The sequence below is a fragment of the Trichophyton rubrum genome (assembly GCF_000151425.1).
Source record: "Trichophyton rubrum CBS 118892 genomic scaffold supercont2.3, whole genome shotgun sequence".
In the NCBI taxonomy this organism is placed as follows: domain Eukaryota; kingdom Fungi; phylum Ascomycota; class Eurotiomycetes; order Onygenales; family Arthrodermataceae; genus Trichophyton; species Trichophyton rubrum.
The window spans coordinates 1,228,858-1,251,847 of record NW_003456426.1 but is presented as its reverse complement, the minus strand read 5'-3'; the positions used below and the strand labels follow the sequence as shown (position 1 = coordinate 1,251,847).

The following is a 22,990-nucleotide window of genomic DNA, read 5'->3' as shown; positions in this document are numbered from 1 at the left end:
CAAATCCCTTCCTGGATTGGTTATTTTCGAAATGTCACCCCGATTCATTGCTGGCCCTACACCCTACTACCCGACCATCACTTCGATATTACATACTGTGCTGGCTTCACCCTCTAGTTGGACACACGATCCAAATGCCCCTTCTCCCCTCAAGTCAAGGTTTTCCCTTTCTTTCTGTTAGCATAATCAGATGCTAACGCCTCAGCTCGACGCTCCACGCCCTCTGGTTTTGTTCTCTTCCACGTAATGCAACTGCAATTTTGGCGTTAAGATGGCCGGGAATTGATGCCGGATATCCAGGCTGGGTTGCTTCGCTTTTCTTTTTCATTTTCCTTTTGTTTCTTTTGTTTCTTCTCTCTTTGAATTTTCTGTAGGAAATTTACGCCTTTCCATTCCACCAAAGCTTTGTAACTCCGTAATCCACGAGGTAAATTTCGTATATCTGATTCTCATCTACATCCCCAGCCGGGCGCGACGGGCTTTCCCTCGCCTCATATCGTTCTCAATATGGACGCTCCTTTTTTTTTTTTTTTTTTTTTTTTGTCTTACGTTTTGTTTTCTCAAGACAAAAAGAAATTCCACTGGTTTCTTATATGCATTCACCCTGTCACAAACCTTCAGGCCATGAACACATCCTCGAAAGGCTTATCCCGGTCTCGCCTACTCTGCATAACATGGCTGAACTATTTCAAAGTTGTTTCCCGAGCCCACATTGGCGCATATACTGGATCTCAAGCATCTGGCGGCTGTTGCTGCGGACTCTTCTGGTTGGCTTGTTGGAAGGAAGAGAGACGAGACGGGGGAGGATGATGCTGGCTATCGGCATTCGTGTTACTCCTCAGCCCTCACACCGACTGGAGTTTATTAGTACTAAAAAAATGCGCCTTATCCACTTCCTCCTCCTTTACTCCCCCTGACTCCTCAAAATTTCGTCTGCTTATCTCCTTCAGGGGTCCGAACATGCGAGAAAAGCAAGGATGTGGTTGGTCCCATCACGTGAAGGGCGGATAACCATTAGATCCTCCCTAACTAGCTAATTTTGACCTCACGTTTTCAACCTTCGTCCACTCAGTCCCTCGACGGAGGATTATTCGTTTTGGAAGATCTTTCAAAGCTCGAAGGTTCGTTTCTTTTTCAAGTCAAGTTCAGAGAGGGATATTGAGGCCGGTCTAGCGAACAATGACAGGCCCAGGCTGCATGATTAACCCAGAAGCAAAACCTTGCTTGAGGGCTCTCGACATCTCACAGGCCAGATGATTGGTACCATCAAAGGTCATCCTCAAGCCACCCGCTCGAGAAGCCTGCATGGGCCGTCATGGTGCCGGGCCAAGGAAGACGCATTGACTTATCCATCGGATCAGGCGGGACACATCTGCGGAAGTAGGTCAATAATACTGTGTGGAACAAGTCAGTTGAGGAGGGGGTACATGCTGGAACTGACATGGGTCCTTTACCTGGGTCAATTGCTCCCAGTGGAAGTGATTCGCATGGAGCATCTACATAACAATGAGACGTGTCTCCGTCATGCATCGAAGACCGTATATCCGTGCCACAGCTGTCAACCCCAATGCATAAGTACTTATGCTGTGGAGAAGGTGAGAAGGTTGATGCAGTCTCGGATGTATGTTTCTTTGGAGTCCCTGCAACTCAAGTCTCGTCGATGTTCGGATAATTTCGAGGTACCATCTACTTGTGTCCTCGAATCAAGTCACTGGAGTGAACAAAGGAATCGACTGGTTAGCTTTCGGACTAGTTAACTAATTGGCCTAATATGGAATCCTGGCTTTATACGGAGTACTAGGCTAGGAATAATCAAGCTGGACTCCTCAATCGAGCAATGCTTATTGTTTCTTGTTTTCAGGGTCTTGTTGATTTTTCAGTATTTTCGTTTATTTTATTTTCCTCTTTAACTAACTTTTTGCTTCCATCCTACTCCTTTCCAGCCTATCGGATACGGCCATATGAATAATATTCAAAGGTTCCCTCCCGGCCCGCGGTGTGAACTCGAATATCGAGTTGACTAGCTGAAGCTTGCTCAGCGAAGAACCAATCAACACTCATTTCAATCCAGTTCAAAGCAGAGGTTCACCAAACGGGCCGATCTCTCGGACACGGGAATGATGGATTAAAGCCAGTGGCTTGTTATTATTACGATCTTGTGTGTCCTTGCCTGTCCAGCGTTCGTTGTTTGTACTGAAGCGTTGTTTTACTTGCAGTGCGTCTTACATGTCCAAGTCTTGAGTGTGGCGCATTGTGGTAACTTATGCATCCCAAGGGTATTACTGGAATACGGCTCCTCCATGCACCCAATGTTAGGAACTTTCTTGCAATTGACCCACAAAGTACTGCTCCCTCCAACTAAGTTCTGGAGCTTCCAGCTGAGATTCAAATTTTGGGCTTTTCTATCTCGAAGTTTTGCGGATTACAAAATGAATGGGTTCCCGGCCTCACCCCTCCGTTTTAGGCATGGCAATGCTGATGTTTGTCTGAATCTTTTGACTACCAACGGCCGAACACTCTTAAGCGACAAACGTTCGTTGGTTTTGAACAGGACAATCATCTTAGCTCGACTCGCGGAGACAGTATGCCTCCCTATCTCTCAACACAAGCGGGTTTCCCCCTACCTGTCGATCAATTCGAAAACAATCCGAGCTCTAAAGCCCCAATTGTTCAAGTTAAAGAAGAGCTTGCACAATTTTGCCTTGAGCTGTCCTCGGATCTAGAGGACTTCTGTGCGAAATCCGGAATTACCTCCCTGCAAATCCTCCTTGCAGCGTGGGCGATTACTCTTCATTACTATACCGCTTCGGAATCTGTGACAGTTGGGAATATAATATGGCATTGCGACGGGTCATGTTGTAAGGGAAAATATGAGGTGGGGTTGGATGATGACACACCTCTACTTCGAGCTGTTAAACAGTTTAAACACCGGCCAGACTGTGATTCTGGTGATAGCAATAGCACCTCGCCCGACACATCAATGGTTGATACTTTTGTGATACAAACTCTTTCAACCTCAGAGCTTCCATTTGATCGCAGCCCTGTCTTTAATATAAGAGGATGTAAAATTCCCACCTCTGTAAGTGTATCACACTGTACAGAATGTACAAATGATAACGGGGATTTCTAACATATTTAAATTGACAGCATACCATCATCGTTGACATAGTCAACCATGGACTCAGGGAGCAAGTGGAATTAGACATATACCTCAATGAATCATGGAGGAACCACATAGCCAATATGTCGAGGACTTTTGAGCAGGTTGTAGCTGAGATGCTTCGCAAACCTACCGGAAAGTTGGGAGATTTAGACTTATGCAGTGCCTGGGATATTAGGACGCTGGCCACCTGGAATGGCGAAATATCAACGGAAGGCTCTGACAAATGCGTACATGATATGATTAGCCTGCGTTGCGCTGAAGACCCGAATTATACCGCCGTTCAATCCTGGGATGGAAACATGTCATACGGAGAGCTTGATGAACTTTCGTCTGCTTTAGCAGTACGACTGATGGCTTCACATCCAAGCGTTGGACCGGAGAAATTCATCCCGTTGCTATTTGAAAAATCTAAATGGACTGTGGTATCTCTACTCGCGGTGATCAAAGCTGGTGCCGGATTTGTACTGCTAGATCCCTCTCTACCACTTAAGCGTCTCGAGGATATCTGCCGTCAAGTCAAAGCAACCTTGGTCATTACTTCCCCTCAGCATTCTGTTCTTGCCAGCACTTTGGAAACCCCAATGTTTATTGCCAGCGAAAAAACAATTGGAACATATAACCCGTCGAATTACCACCGAACTTCGGTTCAGCCTTCAAATCCCCTTTATGCGATATTTACTTCCGGTTCCACTGGAAATCCAAAAGGAATCATCATTGAACACGGTTCTTTCCTTTCTAGTGCCCTTGCATATATTAAGACTGTGGACTTAAACCGAAAATCCAGAGTCTTGCAATTTGCATCTTATGCATTCGATGTTAGCGTTTCTGACATCTTGTACAGTTTACTATCTGGTGCTACGCTTTGTATCCCTTCTAACGCCGAGCGTAACAATAGTCTGGTGGAGATGATTGACCGTTTGAAGCCGAATTGGATGGACCTCACCCCGTCTTTCTTGAGATCTCTCTCACCCGTGGACCTTTATACAGTTAGGACCATTGTTCTAAGCGGTGAGGCTATGACTCAAGATGTCATTGCTAAATGGGATAGCGAAGTACGCCTACTTAATGTGTATGGACCGGCTGAATGTTCAATTCAGTCTACTGTCCAGACTCTTGTTGCAGCTGACCCTGTGAACATTGGTCATGCTATTACCGGAGCCTCCTGGGTAGTTAGTCCATCAGACCATAACCGTCTGATGCCGATAGGCGCCATTGGAGAGCTTTTGATCGAAGGGTCCCACGTTGGGCGAGGTTACATAGGCAACCCAGAAAATACCCAAAAGGTCTTTATCAAAAGCACAGATTGGTTACCAGAGTTCCGAAAAAATCATCAGGCGCTTTATAAGACCGGTGATCTAGTACAATACCAGTCAGACGGCTCAATGCGGTATCTAGGTCGAAAAGATACCCAGGTGAAGTTACGTGGGCAGCGTATTGAGTTAGCTGAAGTTGAGCATTATGCTCGCGAATGCTTTAGTGGAGCAAGGGACGTCGTGACAGAAATGGTTAAGCCTCAATACGAAGGTGGAACCTCGATGCTCATTGCATTCGTTTATTGCCCAGGAGATCATATTGGGCGGAATGCCAGTGAACCCAGAGAGGAGGCCATATTTGCCAAACCGGACGATTGTTTCCGTGACCGCAGTGCTAATACTAGGGAAAAGATGGCTAATAGCCTCCCTAACTATATGATTCCAACTATCTTCATCCCACTAGCTCGTGTCCCCCTTTCAGCTACTGGGAAAACGCATAGGAAGCTCCTACGATCTTTAGCTGCTGCTCTACCTCGCGTTAACCTGGACTCTTACTCTATAAATATCAACAAGTCACGAGTCCTACCGTCAACTGATATGGAAAAATGTCTTCATTCGGTTTTTGCGGAAGTCCTCAACCTGGCTCCAGGGATGCTGGGCATTGATGATGACTTTTTCCGTAGTGGTGGGGACTCCATTACCGCTATGCAGATCATCACTCAGTGCCGTAAACAAGGGTTTGTCCTTGCCCTCAGTGAAATCTTCCGTTTAAAGACAATAATGAAGATTGCAAAAGGTGCTACTTTTGGAGCGACCACCACCCTCTCGCGCCAGCAACAAGAGGACCATATTGGAGTTCCATTTGGTTTATCTCCAATCCAACAAATGTATTTCGAAGACTGCCCTGAAGGACACAACGACTTCAACCAAAGTTTTTTCCTTGCATTTGCCCGCCCTGTTGGAGAGGTTGAATTGACGAATGCCTTAGAACTTATCATCACCCGACATTCAATGCTTCGGGCCCGTTTCCATCGGTCTCCGGAAGGCAAATGGACGCAGAGCATTTCCCGGGATGTACTAGGCTCATACCGTTTAAGGAGTCATCAATTGTCACGTAGGGAGGAAGTAACAGCTATCATGGTCAAGAGTCAAATGAGATTAAATCCTCAAACCGGCCCCCTTTTCTCAGTGGACTTCATTGAAATCGCAAACGACAAGACCCAATACGTATTTCTCGTGGCCCACCATTTGGTCATCGACCTAGTGTCTTGGAGAATTCTCCTTGCTGAGCTGGAAGAGGTCCTGGAAACTGGGACCATTTCACAAGACGTCCCCATACCTTTTCAAGCCTGGTACCGGTTGCAATCTGAGTATGCTCAGAAATATTTGCCGCCGCAAAAGGCCCTCCATTTCGGGCCAAAACCTATTGAAACGGATTACTGGGGCATGAAAGGCCGAAAAAATATTTACGGCAATGTGATTCACGCACATCTGAAAGTCGATGAAGGCTTGACGTCTAGATTGCTAAAGGATGCTAATCTAGCATTTGATACCCAGCCGGTAGAGATTCTGCATGCTTCTCTCTTGCATTCATTTATGAAATGTTTTCCTGACAGAGAACCTCCTCTAATTTTTAATGAAGGGCATGGGCGAGAACCATGGGATAGCTCAATTGATATCTCCAGAACCGTAGGCTGGTTTACAACAATCTGGCCTACTGAAGTCTTAGTGGATGATAGAAATGATGTTGTTGACTTAGTTCGTCGTGTCAAAGATGGGAGACGAAAGGTTCCAGGTAGAGGTTGGCCATATTTTGCTTCCAGATATCTAAATGACAAGGGAAGAGAAGCTTTCAATGGATACACACCCTTTGAAGTTGTTTTTAATTTCCACGGGCTTTACCAACAATTTGAACGCAAGGATGGTCTTCTCCAGCAAGTTCCCTGGAAGTATGAGGCATCGTGTGATAACGGACCAAACGTTGTACTTCCTGGACTATTCGAAATTACGGCTGTTATTATTCATGGAAGTCTCCAGTTCGAGTTTATGTATAGCCGAGAAATGAAGCATCAAGATGCCATTGGACAATGGATCCGAAATTGTGCTAGCTCCCTTCGTGAGGCGGTAGAGGGCTTGATAGCACACGAGGAATCTCCAACATTGAGCGACTTTCCACTCTTACCCCTAACTTATCAAGGTTTAACACAGTTGACTATGGAAGTCCTTCCTCAATCAGGGTTATCATTAGCCGACATAGACGAAATATACCCTTGCCTTCCCGTGCAAGAGGGTATACTGCTTAGCCAACTTCGAAACAACTCGCATTATCAGACCCGAACTATGATCGAACTGATCTCGACCAATGGGTCAATAAATATGGATAGAGTTCGGGACGCATGGCAACAAGTTACTGACCGACATTCTTCTCTCAGGACAGTCTTCGTCAAAAGCAGCCTTTCCACCGCTATGTATGACCAAGTGGTATTAAAATCTATGCCAGCCCAGGTTAATATACTGCCATGTGCCGTTGATAATGATGCAGTTGAGATACTCCACAGAGAGCGGAGAACTTTCAGCGAACTCGGAAAACCTTTGCATCTTCTCACAGTATGTACGAACTCGAGCGGCCGAGTGTTGGCTGATCTTGGGTTTAACCATGCTATCATTGATGGTATGTCCATTTTGACCTTGCTTGAAGATTTTAAGCTTGCATATCTCGGAAAACTTCCATCATCCCAAGGCCCCCGTTATAGTGAGTTTGTCACCTATATTCGGAGCATGTCACAGCAAGACACTCGCAACTATTGGATGAATTATTTAAAGACCTCTGAGCCCTGCCTATTCCCCGTTATTACTGATGGAATCTCCTTGGCCTCGGAAAAGGAGCCGAACAATCTAGAGAGGGTTAAAATCAGCTTTGGTGACCTGTCGAAACTGCAAGACTGGTGCAGGGCACAAGAAATCACTTTATCAACGTTGCTCAGAGTATCCTGGGCTCTTGTTTTACGTTGCTTTACCCATATGGATGATGTCTGTTTCGGGTACGTGAACTCCGGGCGAGAGGCCCTGGTCGATGGTATTGAGGGTATTGTTGGACTTTGTGCAAACGTTATCACCTGCCGATTTGACGTGTCGAACGCAAGGAGAATTGCGGATATTATTCAGTCTGATAAAGTGGATTTCCTCGATTCCTTGTCACATCAGAATGCCTCGCTGGCGGATATCATGCACGAAATAAATATGACGAACCAGACACTTTTTAATACTGTTCTAACAATACAAAACAAATCAGCTGCAGGGGATGAAAAGAGTGATTTCATGGTGGATGAATTGTATGAAGTCGATCCAACCGAATATGACATCAGTGTCAATATCGAGATTTCCGGCGCCGGCAAGAATATCGATGCATACCTCGGATACTGGACATCACGGCTTTCTCAATGGCAAGCAAACAACGTTTCCACAACCTTAAGCCATCTCGTCTCTGAGATAATGACCGCTTCAACCCTACCCACTGTGGGCCAACTCGATTATTTTGCTACAGAACATAAATGGCGGGTTGCTAAATGGAACATCGATGAAGTGGCCACGGTGAATTGTTGCACACATGAGCTCATACAGACACGTTCTAACCGCCAGCCTGAGGCCCAAGCCATTTGTTCATGGGATGGAAACTTGACATACCGGGAGCTTGACGAGCTATCCTCTAAGCTAGCTACTATACTAATTGGTGCCGGCGTGAAGCCTGACGCTATCGTACCGTTATACTTTGAGAAGTGTAAATGGGCCCCTGTAGCAATTCTAGCAGTTTTAAAAGCTGGAGGAGCTTTTGTTCTTCTTGATCCGTCATACCCGAAGCAACGCCTTCAAAAAATATACCATGATACCAATGCCAACTTAGTTGTTACATCTCCGCACCTTGCCACGGGTGCCGAACAGCTAACTGACAAGGTTATTATTGCCCATGAAGATATAGCAGCCTGGGATATCGATGAAGCCTCTTTGAAGATGACACCCGTGACTCCCAAAAATGCTATGTACGCAATATTTACCTCAGGTTCTACAGGAGAACCGAAAGGTGTTATCATCGAGCATTCGGCGTTTCTAACCAGTGCTCGTGGGCATACCGCTGCACTTCATTTAGACTCTAGAAGCAGAGTGCTTCAATTTGCTTCGTATACCTTCGATGCCTCAGTGTGCGAGATACTCTCTGTCCTTCTTGTTGGCGGCTGTATTTGTATACCATCAGAGCAGGACCGTTGGAATGATATAACCGGAGCCGTAGCACGGCTAGGTGCCAATTGGATTTTTATGACGCCTGCACTAGCTAGGTCTCTAGATCCTTCTCGTTTCCCCTCCCTGAAGACCATGGTGGTTGGAGGCGAAGCCATCACCCCTGCCGAGACGCATCTTTGGTGTGATAAACTGAAACTGCTGCTTGCCTATGGCCCCTCGGAGTGCTCGGTGATGTGTTCCATTACAGATCCTGTATCAACAACCACAGACCCTCGAAATCTTGGGCGTATCTTCTCTGGCTCTTCTTGGATAGTGGATCAAAATGACCATAATAAATTACTTCCCATAGGTGCTGTTGGTGAACTGATTATTGAGGGACCGCTTATTGCCCGTGAATATATCAGTCGCCCAGAAAAGAACGCGGAGGCATTCATAAAGGATCCTTCTTGGTTGTACAATTTCCGATGGGGACAAGGGTCGCGGTTTTACAAAACAGGCGATCTGGTCCAGTATGCTATCGATGGCACAATTAGATACATAGGGCGAAAGGATACGCAAGTAAAGCTTCGAGGACAGCGACTTGAACTTGGGGAAATTGAACATCGCCTGAGCAGGGCTTTCCGAGGCGCTAAAGATGTTATTGTCGATGTTGTTATCTCTAGTGTCAAGAAAAATCGGGTTTTAATCGGCTTCGTGTACTGCGGAAATGCAGAGACATCATCACCGGACAAATTATGGGACAATCCCTCAGAGGAATTTAGCCTCCTTGTGCAAGATGCAAAGAAGATCTTGCAAAAGGAGCTGCCGGGTTACATGATCCCGGAGATGATCCTCCCGCTGGCAAGCATCCCCCTGACCAAAAATGGCAAATGTGATAGAAAATTACTGCTAAGAGAGGTCGAGGCAATGTCCGCCGAGTCTCTCCTCATGCTCGGTAATGAAGCCTCATCAAAACGCAGGCCATCGAATGCCATCCAATGGAAGCTCCAGAGCCTTGTATGCCAGGTGCTCAACCAACCAGAAGATGGTGTAGGGATGGATGATAGCTTCTTCCATCTCGGAGGAGACTCTATCAGCGCTATGAAGCTAGTTGGTGCTGCCAGGGCTGAGAAACTCAGAGTCACCGTTGCCGACATCTTCAAGAACCCTCGACTTGAAGATTTGGCGTCTGTTTTACAGCATCATTCGAATACTAAGACTGGATTGATTGAGCCGTTCTCGCTATTGGGAAGTGGCGAGGCCCGCGAATCTGTTATACGGCAGGTCACCAACACGGGTTCTATTAAAACGGAGGAGGTTGAAGATATTTACCCCTGCACTCCGCTACAGGAGGGTATGATGGCCCTCAGTATTAAAATCCCTGGAGCTTATACCATGCAGCATGTTTTCCAGCTGCCAGAGTCAGTTGATACAAAGAAACTTCAAGAAGCATGGGATAAAACCATTGACGCCCACCCTATCCTCCGAACACGCATTTATCAAGGTGATTCTGGAAAGGCCCAGCAAGTGGTTGTTCGTGAAAGGTTCTGTTGGCAACAATCAAGCAATTTGAATTACTATCTTGATCAGGATCGAAAGCGGCCAATGAGGCTCATGGAGCCTTTGATTCGGCTCGCCTTGATCGAAGAACAGGCTGATAGCCCTGTTCAATACATGGCAGTAACGCTACACCATGCTCTATACGATGGGTGGTCGGAGTCCTTGCTCCTGGAAGCTGTTGAAGCAGCATACCGCGGCGAAGAATTGAAACTAACACCGTTTTCACCGCTCATCAAACATATTTCTAATGGTCATGAAGCTGCTGGCAACTTCTGGCGGACTCAATTCTCTAATATTGAATCAGTTGCCTTCCCTTCGCTGCCATCAGAGAACTACTCTTCTATCCCCAGCTCTTTCATTCAACGGTCAGTTCGTCTAGGATCCATCCATCGGAACGGTTTCACTCTTAATTCTCAGCTACGGCTAGCATGGGCCACGGTCATCTCTCAGTATACAGCATGTGAGGATGTTGTGTTCGGCGTAACCGTTACTGGACGAGATGCACAAGTGCCGGGAATTGAAATGATGACTGGTCCTGCTCTTGCGACTGTTCCTCTCAGAGTACGGCTGCAGTCAAGTGTTAATGTCAGAGGTAACCTACAGCAGATACAAGATCAATTTGCACAGTCCATACCATATGAGCAGTTTGGGTTGCAGAATATTAGTGCTCTAGGTGAGGATGCTGCTGCGGCATGCCGGTTTAACAGCCTGCTTCTGGTTCAACCGTCTGCGGGAAATTGCAAGCTGGATATATTCAACCATTCTGTTGCTGTACCTGATCATTCAACCTTTGACACCTACCCCTTGACTCTCCAGTGTACATTGGGAAAGGATATCATTGGCATTCAGGCAATATTCGATGCCAACGTACTGCCTCACGAAATGATGGAGAGAATCCTCAATCAGTTTGCTCACCTTTTCGAAGAAATATCAAAGAGCATAGACAAGCCCATGGGTACAATCGGTTTAGTCGGCCCAGAGGATATGAGAATGCTGAAAGAATGGAATGGCAAGCCACCACAGAAACAGGATTTACTTACACATGAGCTTATCCAGTGTCAATGTGAACAGCAGCCTGATGCCCACGCAGTTTGTGCCTGGGATGGTGACCTCACATATGGCCAACTGAACGACCTTAGTGGACGGCTGGCGGCGTACCTAAACGGACTTGGAGTGGGCACGGAAATGATCATACCACTCTGTTTTGAAAAATCAAAATGGACAACAGTTGCCATGCTTGGAGTGATACGGGTCGGTGCTGCATTTGTTCTCCTCGACCCTTCTGCGCAGCCCGTTCAACGAATGTCAGAAATGTGTCGACAAGTCAGCGCTAGCCTGATTCTTTCATCTGCAAAATACGCCCCTTGCCTCCAGCCGCTTAGCTACCAAATTGTTACCATTGCAGACGCAGAACCTATCTGGACTACAGATATCAACACCTGGCAGCCCCCATCCATCAGTCCCAGCAATGCGATTTACTCCGTATTCACTTCCGGCTCTACCGGAACGCCCAAGTGCATCACTATCGAACATCTTGGATTTTCCAGCAGCGCAGATGCAAACCGGGAGATACTGGGCCTAGGAAGCAAGACGCGTGTCCTGCAATTTTCCTCATACTCTTTTGATGTCTGTATTGAGAATAACTTGACTACTCTGGTGGCTGGTGGCTGCATATGCGTGCCTTCGGAAGCAGATTGTAAAGGAGACCTGGCAAAATCTGCCCGAGAGTTCAAGGTAACCTACGCAGATTTGACACCCTCGGTTGCCCGAATCCTTGATCCTGAGGATATGCCCACAGTTGAAATTGTTATCCTTGGTGGAGAGGCTATGGCATCCGAAGATATTGCTCGTTGGTCAAAGAAAGTCCGTTTAGTCAATGCTTACGGTCCAGCTGAGTGTTCAGTCACTTCTACCATTCAGCCAGATGCTGAACACCAGGCGAGCCCAGCGAATATCGGACGCCCATGTGCAGCCAGATGTTGGGTCGTGGATAGACATGACCAATCAAGGCTACTTCCAATCGGGGCCATTGGTGAGTTGATCATCGAGGGTCCAATTGTTGGTCGTGGTTATTTGAATAATGCTGCAGCCTCTGAAGCATTCATCGAAGCCCCGGAGTGGCTCTCAACTATTCGGGAGGGTGAATGTTATCGAATGTATAAGACTGGAGATCTTGTCCAATACAACTTTGACGGGACCCTTACCTATATTGGAAGAAAGGACCTGCAGGTCAAACTTAATGGACAGAGAATTGAACTGGGCGAGGTTGAGTCTCATGTTCGGCGGTGTTTCCTTGCCAGCCGAGATGTAGTTGCCCAAGTGGTAACTCACAGTCAACTCGGTTATAAACCACGCCTTGTTGCATTTGTCTGGCAAGAGCATGAACAAAATGGCATCGTGAAGGGCGAGGAATCCTCATTGTTTGAGAGTCCTAGTGATCAATTCCGTGCTGATGTAAAATTGGCAGAAGAGAAGCTCAGACAGTCTGTTCCAAATTTCATGGTGCCAACTACATTTATACCACTGTCCAGGCTTCCCATTGCCGCATCTGGAAAGACGGACAGAAAAGGTCTACTGACGGCGATACAGGCGTTTTCACGAGATGATTTTCAAGCATATTCCCCACTCAGAGAGAGACGGCCAGTGTCAACAGACATGGAACGGAAAATTCAAGCAATCTGGGCCAAAGCACTAAAAATGAGCCCTGCCGATATAAGTGGTGGAGATAGCTTCTTCCAGCTTGGAGGCGATTCAATTACTGCGATGAAAGTTGCCGCAGCCGCCAGGACAGAAGGTGTTTTTATCTCACTTCAAGATCTCTTCCAAAACGCCTCTCTGGAGAAGCTCGCCAAAGCCGGAGAGGTCAAAATAGACATTTCAGATGAGCCGATTGATTGGAAGAAAGAGGTTGCTGTCTACCCAGAGCTTAAGATGCCCCTGAGCAAATTCCCGCCTCGTCAATCCAGCAGCGACAGGATCGAAGTTGTTCTCACCGGCTGTACCGGCCTTTTAGGCAATGAAATCCTCAGACAGCTCGAGGCAAGTGCTGAGATCTCGAAGATTCACTGTGTAGCCATCCGAGCAAAGGGAACAGGAGTCGCAAGAAAAGGTAACCTCAACTCCGAGAAGGTTGTGACATACACAGGCGATCTCTCCCTGCCTCGACTTGGTCTATCAAAAGAAGACGAAGAAATGATCCTTGCCCGCTGTGGAGCAATTATTCACTGTGGCGCCCTGGTGTCCTTCGTTCAGGGGTATCAAACACTCTACGGCCCCAATGTAGCGTCTACCAAGGAGCTCGCTAGGTGGGCCATGAAGAGATTCATCCCCTATCACTTCGTTTCGACTGCGGGAGTAGGCCATCTCAGTGGCGCCGACTTCTTCGACCAGGTCTCTGTCTCTGCATACCCACCGCCCACTGACGGATCGGACGGATACACTGCATCGAAATGGGCGAGCGAGGTATACCTGGAAAATGTGAACGAGAAGTTTGGTCTACCAATTTACATTCACCGGCCCACTAACATTCTCGGCACTGCTACGTCTCAGATAGACGTAGTTAACAACCTGTTGACATATTCCCGCAAGATGAAGATTGTGCCTCACTTCATAAACTGGACGGGATATCTGGATCTGATCAATGTCAAATACGTTGCCTCGGATATCATTGAAAGTGTGCTGAAATTGGGACCTGCTTCGTCACCTTCTTGTACAGGTAGATACAAGCTGGAATTCATCCATGAGGGAGGTGAGATTGTTGTGCCTATACAGCAGCTGGGGGAGTATTTGGGCAGGGAAGCTGGTGGCGCTACATTTGAGACTGTAACCTTGGATGAATGGGTTGCGAGGGCGAATGAGAGCGGAATAAACCCGTTGGTGAGCGAGTATCTAAAGGACCTGCGAGACCAGGAGATTGAAGTATCTCTTCCACTGGCCAAATGTAATCGCACGATGGAGGCGTTGGCCAAGTTGAACATGGACGTGGGAGTCAACGGCACCAACGGCACTTACACAAATGGTACAAATGGAACAAATGGAGTAAACGGAGTTCACTGATTCTGCGGGAAACATGGATGTATTTTAAAAAAAGATAGATTGCTATAAAATTTCCTTCAGCTATACTCAGCTAGAGAGTCGGGCAGAGCATGCCATAATAGTAATTAGCAGGGTATAATTTTGTCCATCTATAGATCTAATCATAGCCTATATAGTGACATTTCAGAAGATGGCATCGTATCACATAATATCAATAATATCATAACGCATAAATGTTCCCAACCAAAACCGCCAGCCCCCAACCAGCGAGGAGTAGGACAAAGTAGCAAGAATAAGAAGCATAGCACCTAACCATGCAACACCGAAGAGCGAGAAAAACAGTATCCGAGAAGTGGTACATCTTCATCATTATCGTCACTCTGAGCGATTTCGGCCCCCTTTTCTACTTCTGAGCTCGTCAGGGTTTCCTCTATAGTGGGGGAAGATGCAGCAAAGAAGTCAAAGCTATTCCGTCTTGGAGACGAAGGCTGGCTGTCGTCGTCTGATTCTTCGTCCGGATCATGAAGAAGTTCAGGTGGCTGCTGGATATTGTCTCTATTATAGTAATTAAAATCTGTCTCTTCTTCTTGTTCTGCATCGGAGCGGGTAGAATTTAGTTCGTTGTATAGTGTTGAAATAGAGCGCTTTCTCTGGATAGCACGGTTGTGGGCATCTAACATGAAAACGATGTCCTCTCCGCTGTCTGATCCAGATCCAGAGCTGCAGCTGCAGTCTGACCCGCACTCGTCGTAATCGTCATCGTCGTCAAATTCGTCATAAACGTCGTCATCATCTTCACTGTCAAAGTCGAAATCGGAGGTAGGATTCCCGAGTGTATCATGAATGTTGTCGTTGTTGAAGTTCGTTACAGCATTTCCGGCATTAGCATAGCTGACAGCCTGATTGAACCAGTCTTCTTGCTCGTTCTCTGCCTCAGCCAGGTCTGCCATGAGGCCATCTAACATGTTTGCATGTGCGGTGAGGACCCTGAGGTTTCTATCAGGCTGTCGAGCAGCGTTCATCAGCTTGTGGCGGGCCACCTGGGCAAGAAAGTAGGTCTGAGAAAGGCTCATGTTGCTCTGTTGTCTCCTGCTAGTCGACGACGATGTTGACTGTGATGGGAGAACAGAAGGAGGACAGGAATCCTCGACGGCGCCCGCCATGATGATATCCCCCCCTTTGCTCATGGCGGATTGACTTTCTGACTCAAAATGGCGGAATGCGCTGATAAGATAAAAGGGAGCCAGACAGAGAGCCCGTAGATAGCGTTATCGGCGGCTCATTCACCCGCAACTCATTTGCTGGGTGAGCCAATAGCGATGGGAGAGAGGCGTTCCCAAGGAGAGTTCAGGGGTTTTAGGTTGATTCCTAACTAGCTATCTGCGCCGGTAACGGGAGGTCAGAACATAGGTTTAAGAGAAAAGTGGCAAGGAAGAGAAGCACGACGAACATACCCAGCACGGACGGCGAGACGGCGCCTTTTAAAGAATGCTGCGAGCGTATTCTGGCAAACAGGGTGTGCAGGATGTGTTACCAGGGCTCCCCGGCCCTGCTCCATCCATCCGCGTTATGATGTAATGAGTTCGCGGCAGAAGCAAGAAAATCCTGGTCGCCAAGCGCGCAGCCGACGCGAAAAGCCGGCAGATGCAGGCTTAGTCACGGAAGACGAACTAGAGCAGGGCCATTATACTTCCCGTCGGAGGTCGGTTGCTGGAGTTGTTAAGACGCAGCTGCTGCGGCTGTTGAATGGCGATGTTGAGGTCGCGGAGAAGACGAAGACAAAGACGGGCGGGTGACTAAGCGCCGGCTCTATCTCGACCTCACAGCTTCAGCGGGCAACGATGATAACTACCAGCAGAGCACCAACAGCTGCTGCGAGCGGACGAGACAATGATACCCAGAGGTGTTGGCCTCTACCTGGCTGGGCGACGGCAATGGGCTGCGTACTCGCCGTAGCGTCCGACGTCCTGCTTGATAGCCATGAACGGCCGCGGTCTAAGTTCAAGATCAACGGGCAGCAGCATGAAACGAGACCCTAGACTCAAGATCCAGAGCCCGTAAAGACGCACATTCCGCGGACTAGCCGTGTCAAAGATACCAGATGACCCTCCACACCAGTGTAACTCCCGATGCGATCCAGACTCGGATTTTCAATGGGAAGAGGAACGGTAATTTGGTACGCGCCCGTGGCACAGCTCATTCAGGGAAGTCATTTCTGTTTCGCGCCTGGATTTGCTGTGGCGTTCATTGAGTCTCGGATACTGGACACTGACTGGTGCGCTGGCGACAGCAAGGTAGTCCTGGTAATATCCCGATGACCCGGTCAACTGTTTACATAAAATAGTGCGGTTGAGTGGGCTCTTGAAGCTTATACCAGAGCTAGAGAATCGAAATAATGTGGACATTCAAAAGCGAATTCTCCTATTCGATGGAAAAATCTTCGTATCACTGGTTCGGCGGCAGTGGGGTCATCTCCAGCATTTGATTGCGCGGAATTTTGTCCGGCGCAGCTCGATATTGGTACTTGCTAGGGTCGCTATTTCTTTGAACTGGATTGAATCACAGTCCTGTCGATGCTTGCGGCGTTCCCATATTGTCTCGGAGCAACGCGCTGTTCTAGGTTTACTCGCTACGAAGAGCTCTGGTCCTCTGCCTTCACAGATCAAGTGTCGAGACAAGATCGAAGGACATCGACCGCTCATATCCCACCACCAAAGATGCAGGGAAGGAAAAAAAAAGAAAAGAAAATACAAGATATCACTGCTACCTAATTTCCCGTCATGGTTGCTACGCGCAGCTCGGCTGATCTGAACCACCCAACCCACCCAGACCCAGCCTCGCGCGGATGACGGACCTACCACAGCATGCAAAGCATCCAGCAACCAACTCGCCTCAACCTGGCTGCGCAGGCTCCTTATTTCTTCGTTTGGTTCCACAAATTTGCCAACAAAAAAGACACAAGAAGTCGAGAGGCAGAAGATGACCTGCTTAGTCATGTTTACATGGTTACTAAGCAAAATAAGCTTAAAGGGATGACGTCATCCCGTGACTTGCGGCTCTCAGGAAAGCAAAAAGGAAAAATATTTTGATATTGTTGAGTTACGCCGATGACCTTGCCACAGAGCCGATTTGGGCATGAGGATCCTTGGGTGTGTTGGCAATTGTGTGGCTTCGCTGTGGATGGCAGGAGGGTATGACCAGCTCTTCACGGGCCACGTCAAAGGGACCAATTGAACGCCGTAAATCGTCTTCTAGAGTACTGCACAAGAGGAGCTAGATGAAAAATACATTGCAGGCGGCAGGACCTAGCCCAATCTCAAAGAAAAACCAGCTCCAGCCTCTGTCGAGCCAGAATCGCCTCCCCCAAAAACATTCGCAAAGTCCAGCCTAGGCGCTTCCTCCCCCCTCTTTGGCGCCTCGGGGGTATCACGCTTCCGTCTCTTCTCCAGATTCGCCTTGGACGGGAAGGTAGGAAACATCTCTTTGGGCTTTGGCTTGGGATCTTCACGAAAGTACGGGTGGGACAGGCATGACTTTGCTGTTGGTCTGGCTGCCGGATTGAGCGCGAGCAGGTGAGAGAGCAGACTTAGGCCTGCAGAAGTAAGATAGGGAAACTTTGAGCGAGGTAGTAGGGGAACGGCCGGGCCGGAAGGATCAGAAGAAGACGGTGGGAGACGAAGTGATTTGGCGTTGGGGAGGGAGCGAAAGCCTGGCCATGTCTGGGATGTTGGTGGCCCGGTAAGGGCGAATATCTAACTGTATCAGCAGGTAACTCACTTTTAACGAGACAAAAGACGGTGGGAAGGCAGAAGATTTACCTCTGAGAGTTGGGCTACTTCGTTCTTGCCACGAAGCAGAGGCTCTTTGATCAACAGCTCCCCGAATATACAGCCAATGCTCCACATATCGATCTCGGTACCGTACTTGTCTGCTCCCAACAGCAGCTCTGGCGCCCGGTACCACAGCGTAACAACCAGCTGCGTCAATTTCGGGGGCGGATCGCCGTAATACCTCGCCATTCCAAAATCAGCCAGTTTGATCTCCCCGCGGTTGTTCATCAGTAGATTCGAAGTCTTCAGATCCCGGTGCATGATCCAATGCGAGTGCAGGAACTCGGCTGCACCGAGCACCTGAAGTAGGACCGTCTTTGTCTCGGAGGGCAGGAAGGGCTCCCTCATCTCGTCTAGTAGGCTCTTGAGGTCGTGTTCGATGAAATCCATGACCAGGAACACGCTGCGGGAAAGCCGAGTAAGGACAGACAAGGAGGTTAATGACTATCAATGTATCTGGGCTTTTCACCAACCAAGAAGAACGAAAAAGGGGGAAAGGGCATCGCTTACTCGTCCATTGCGTCGCCCATGACCACTTCACGCAGCTGGATGATGTGCGGGTGTCTCGAGGCAAGCAGGGTCTGAATTTCGCGCAGGCCGGTGACGGGGAATCCATCGTACGCGTTTTCCATCTTGAGCTTCTTGATGGCCACGATCTGGCCTGTGGCCGTCTCTTTGGCCCTCGAAACCCAGCCATAGGATCCTTCTTCAATCGCATTCAGGTTCTCGAAGTTGTCGATGTGTCTGCAAGGGCCCCATTCCGGCGCTGGAAACTGCAGCAGCCTTGCCGGTGGTGCAACGCCAGCATCTTCGGATGTTTCATTAGACAGCCGGCGTCGTTTAGAAGGCGGTTCACTTCCATTTTCTGGCTTATCCGGTTGTTTATCACTGGGCTCCGTCGATTGTTGTGTTTGTTGTTGTTGTTGCTGCTGCCTTTCGGCGATGAGTCGCTGTCGCTCTGCCTTTGCGCGCTTCTTTGCCTCCTTCTCCTGCTTGCGCCGCTGGAGTTCGGCCTCTGTCTCCGGGTTATCGTCTGCCCATCGAGATTTGGCAGGGGCTGACATCTTCGCTGTCTTGTCTTTACTTCTTCTTCCTGTCTGTTCTTCGAGCTCTCGGGGCTACGGAGTTCCAGATGTCAGGCCGGACTTAGGATGTTCCGCCAGGAGGATAAGGTCGAAGAGCCCCTCGACAGCACAGGATAGGGATATTACGACGACACCGACCGAGTCCGCGGAGTAATGGAGTGATATAAACTTAGATCGCGATTCTCTGGTCAAAGAGAGAGAGACGATACCATGATCGAGCCATTTCAAGTACGGTTGGAGCCCCCCGATTTCAATATCGAACGAAGCCCACGAACGGACTAGAACTAGTTAACACGGCTACAGGCAACATTTGCGGTACCCTTGACATGCGAGAGCTGCATCAAGGATATCTCGAAGCCGCTGTATGAGCTGTCTGGTTAGTCTGTAACTCCCTGTGGGTTGGCTGGTTATGGACGGACACCTGTTGACAAACTACAAATTAAAGGCATCAAAAAGGTCGATGCCAGCTTAGCAGATCAGTTGATCGTGGTTGAAGGCACCGCTGCGCCCTCTGCCATCGTGGCTGCGATCCAAAGCACTGGTCGGGATGCCATTCTACGCGGCAGTGGGACATCAAATAGTACGTCTACAAAGGTGGCAAGATACAAGTCGCAGCTTATACTGACGGGGGGGAGGAGGAAAGACGCTTCAGTGTGTATCCTAGAAACACACAAGGAGAGCGTTGCAAATAAGATACGAGGCCTGGTACGCATGGTACAAGTCTCCAGCGGCCTGACAATATTCGACCTGACGATCAACGGGCTCTCGCCGGGGCGATACTGGGCCACTATCCGTGAGACAGGAGACGTCTCCCGCGGCCCCGAGTCCACTGGTGGAGTCTGGGAAGCCGTCAAAGATCTCAAAGAGAAGCAGCAACAAGGTAGCAGCAGCAGCAGTGGCAGTGATCCACGGGGAGTTGTGGGCAGTGTGGACGTGGACGAGAACGGCAAAGGCAATGTCTTCCTGGACCGGCCGATAGCCGTGTGGGAGATGATCGGACGCAGCATGGTGGTATCGAGGCAGCGCGAGGGCCCCTTCAGCATCGACGACGAAGACACCATCGTCGGCGTCGTAGCTCGCAGTGCCGGCGTCTGGGACAACGAGAAGATGGTGTGTTCATGCTCGGGCAAGAATGTATGGGAGGAGCGCAAGGAGCAGCGCTCCAGGGGGATTATCTGATGTCTCTCAACATCACGACGAGAATCTGCTCCAGCCTTCGCTGCGGCCTGATGGATATATAAACGTCGCATCTAGTGAATCTACCAAAAGATCAACTCCCAACCGTCAGCCAGCATTGAATAATGTCATTGTAGTCGTTGGCAGCCGCTGTGATTCGCCGCTTTGCTAGCCGCCGGCCTCAGCTTGGCTGCAGCAGCGCCGGGACAGCGACATCTCCGCCTGAACCACCACCGGCTCTCGCTCTCGACCGGACGAGAGGGTGTGTGTCTCACCCAGCAGGCCCCGTAACTAGATGTATATGGCATCGGTGGGCTTTATAAAACGGGCCAGCATCCGTCCTAAGCGCCCGCCGTCTGCATCCTGCATCGCCACGAGCAGCCAGAAGGAATCCTGCAGCGCATCCCTGGCCATCACACCCGGTCACAGTCTTGTCCGCTGGGCGCGCCACCCGCCATCGGTCCAGCCGTCCGTTGAAGCTCCCGGTCGATAATTCGCTGGCGAGAAAAGACGATACGAGTCAATATATCACTGCTAAGCGCCCGCCCTGAGCAGCTGAGCCCGCCGTCAGTTTGCGTCCGTTGCTGCCAGGACACCATCAATTGCCATGTCGTTAAAACAGGTCAGTCCCTCCAAGCTCTAGAGACAGGCGAGGATGCGCAGAGAGAGAGAGAGAGAGAGAGGGGCCATGACAGACTGACGCGGACAGCAGGAGATCGAGACCTGGGTTCAGGCGCTGGCTCACTACGATAACAACGAGTTCGAGGACGCCATCGCCGTCTTTGGCGGGATTGCAGACACCTCCAAGATCCTCTTCAACTGCGGCGTCATCTACGCTACGCTGGGCGAGCATGCCAAAGCAGTACGTCTGTGTTCTTCTTGTGTTTTATGCGGCATGGCGGGATGCTTGCTAACGGGGTTGTTTCCTAGGTGGACTGCTACCAGAGGGCCATCGCCCTAGACAAATACCTTGCCATAGCGTACTTCCAGCAGGGAGTATCGAACTTTCTCATCGGTGACTTCGAAGAGGCCCTCGCCAACTTCAACGATACACTGCTGTACCTGCGAGGCAATACGACGATCGACTACGAGCAGCTCGGCCTCAAATACAAGCTCTACTCGTGCGAAGTCCTTTTCAACCGCGGGCTGTGCTATATCTACTTGCAGGAAATCGAGTCGGGCATGAATGACCTGACCTACGCTGCTAAGGAAAAAGCAAAGCCAGACCACGATGTCATCGACGAAGCCATTGCTGAGACAGCCGAGGTAAGCCCTTCCCAGTTCATCATCCTTATTCTGTGGCGTATTCTGATAAGCTGTCTAGGGATATACGGTATTCTCTATACCGGTGGGCGTGATATATCGCCCAAGCGAGGCCAAAGTCAAGAATCTCAAGACCAAGGAGTATCTCGGCAAGGCGAGACTGGTGGCTGCTTCTGATAGGGCCAACACCTTCACTGGCTTTCAGGGTCATGAGACCAAGATACCCGTCTTCGAAAGCTCTCGAGACGACCGGCCACCAGAGAACATATCGTATGGCGCTACCAATCTTGTGCAGAAGAACCTTGCAGGCAGGAGCAGACAGCAGTCTGAGCCGCCTATCAGCCGCAATGCTTTCCCTCCAACACCACCGCCAGACGAGAAGGCTTCCTCTCTTGCACCTAGCAATGGGTCTACCGGTAGCTTGACCCGCAAACAGTCCCTAACCAGGGCAACTCGGCCGCCTGTTCTCGAGCTGGGAAGAAGGGCATCCTCTGAACAGACACAGTCCATTGGAGGATCAATGGCTGTAGATTCACAACAACCAAAGGCCCAGCAGGAAAAGTCTCGTGTTGGCACTGTCCGAACTGCCTCTGAGCCACGCGGACCAGCCTCGAGACTCTCGGCTATACGCTACGGCCCTCCTACAAATGGAAAACTGCTCTTCCGCGAAACTACCGGCCAGCATCGACGGCCCATGTCCAACATCTCCCCCTTGTCAGAGGAACCACAGGCTTACTACACCATGTACGCCGCCGGACCAGGACCAGGCTACACCACCGAAAACGGCCACACCCGACTTCCCGAATACATCAACGAAGAAGGCTACGAATCCGAGCCCCTCGACGACGATGCAGGAGAATGCATCCAGTTCGAAATGGTTGGCAGTCGCCCACCCCAACACCAGCTCTCCAGCCGCCACCGGCATTCTTCCCGCCGTCCGGAAATCAAAAAGATCCGCGTTAAGGTCCATGCCGACTCGGATACGCGCTTTATCATGATCACGCCCACCACCGAATATGTCGAGTTCGAAAACAAGATCCGTGAAAAGTTTGGGTTCAAGGGTAACCTGAAGATCAAGATGCAGGATGACGGGGATATGGTCACCCTTGCGGACCAGGATGATCTCGACATGCTTGTTACTGCGGCCAAGCAGGTTGCTAGAAAGGAGAATAATGATATGGGCAAGACGGAGGTAAGGGTCTCATGCATTCCGCCTGCTGGCTTTGCACCATGTGCCTAGCTAACCCGTCTGCCTCTCTTTTCTTCTTTTGCAGGTCTGGGTTGCCGAAATACTTGCATAATGAGATTCATCTTCGCTTTAAAGTACGGTCTATTATGCTGTGGCCTTTTATATGGCGGTAATCAGTTCTGATAGATGGCGTTTTGGGGGGTTTTGCCTTGCTTTGGTAG

General features: G+C 49.3%; 6 protein-coding genes across 6 annotated transcripts; 2 read left to right on the top strand and 4 right to left on the bottom strand.

Annotated features, from left to right (window-relative positions):
- The first annotated feature begins 537 nt into the window (after nucleotides 1-537).
- TERG_03194 (uncharacterized protein) lies at nucleotides 538-14,307 on the top strand. The gene is made up of 2 exons (XM_003236097.2): nucleotides 538-3,079; nucleotides 3,148-14,307. The coding sequence occupies exons 1-2, from the start codon at nucleotides 2,585-2,587 to the stop codon at nucleotides 14,245-14,247; spliced, it is 11,595 nt and encodes a 3,864-aa protein (XP_003236145.1). The 5' UTR covers nucleotides 538-2,584; the 3' UTR covers nucleotides 14,248-14,307.
- A 154-nt stretch (nucleotides 14,308-14,461) lies between these two features.
- On the bottom strand, nucleotides 14,462-15,763 carry TERG_03193 (uncharacterized protein). The gene has a single exon (XM_003236096.2). It carries the CDS (start codon nucleotides 15,411-15,413, stop codon nucleotides 14,535-14,537), a length of 879 nt encoding a protein of 292 aa, XP_003236144.2. The 5' UTR covers nucleotides 15,414-15,763; the 3' UTR covers nucleotides 14,462-14,534.
- A 1,361-nt stretch (nucleotides 15,764-17,124) lies between these two features.
- On the bottom strand, nucleotides 17,125-18,446 carry TERG_11960 (CMGC/CDK/PITSLRE protein kinase; the record flags this gene model as incomplete). The annotated part of the gene is made up of 2 exons (XM_003236095.2): nucleotides 17,125-17,978; nucleotides 18,045-18,446. The coding sequence occupies 2 exons, from the start codon at nucleotides 18,444-18,446 to the stop codon at nucleotides 17,532-17,534; spliced, it is 849 nt and encodes a 282-aa protein (XP_003236143.2). The 3' UTR covers nucleotides 17,125-17,531.
- Nucleotides 18,447-18,562: 116 nt separating this feature from the next.
- TERG_11959 (uncharacterized protein) lies at nucleotides 18,563-19,120 on the bottom strand (the record flags this gene model as incomplete). Its single annotated transcript, XM_047750993.1, has 1 exon — nucleotides 18,563-19,120. One exon carries the CDS (start codon nucleotides 19,118-19,120, stop codon nucleotides 18,563-18,565), a length of 558 nt encoding a protein of 185 aa, XP_047605873.1.
- A 497-nt stretch (nucleotides 19,121-19,617) lies between these two features.
- On the bottom strand, nucleotides 19,618-20,391 carry TERG_11958 (uncharacterized protein; the record flags this gene model as incomplete). The annotated part of the gene is made up of 1 exon (XM_047750992.1): nucleotides 19,618-20,391. The coding sequence occupies one exon, from the start codon at nucleotides 20,389-20,391 to the stop codon at nucleotides 19,618-19,620; it is 774 nt and encodes a 257-aa protein (XP_047605872.1).
- A 533-nt stretch (nucleotides 20,392-20,924) lies between these two features.
- Nucleotides 20,925-22,820, top strand: TERG_03190 (uncharacterized protein; the record flags this gene model as incomplete). Its single annotated transcript, XM_047748040.1, has 4 exons — nucleotides 20,925-20,939; nucleotides 21,030-21,179; nucleotides 21,248-21,583; nucleotides 21,642-22,820. The coding sequence occupies 4 exons, from the start codon at nucleotides 20,925-20,927 to the stop codon at nucleotides 22,818-22,820; spliced, it is 1,680 nt and encodes a 559-aa protein (XP_047604014.1).
- Nucleotides 22,821-22,990: the final 170 nt, after the last annotated feature.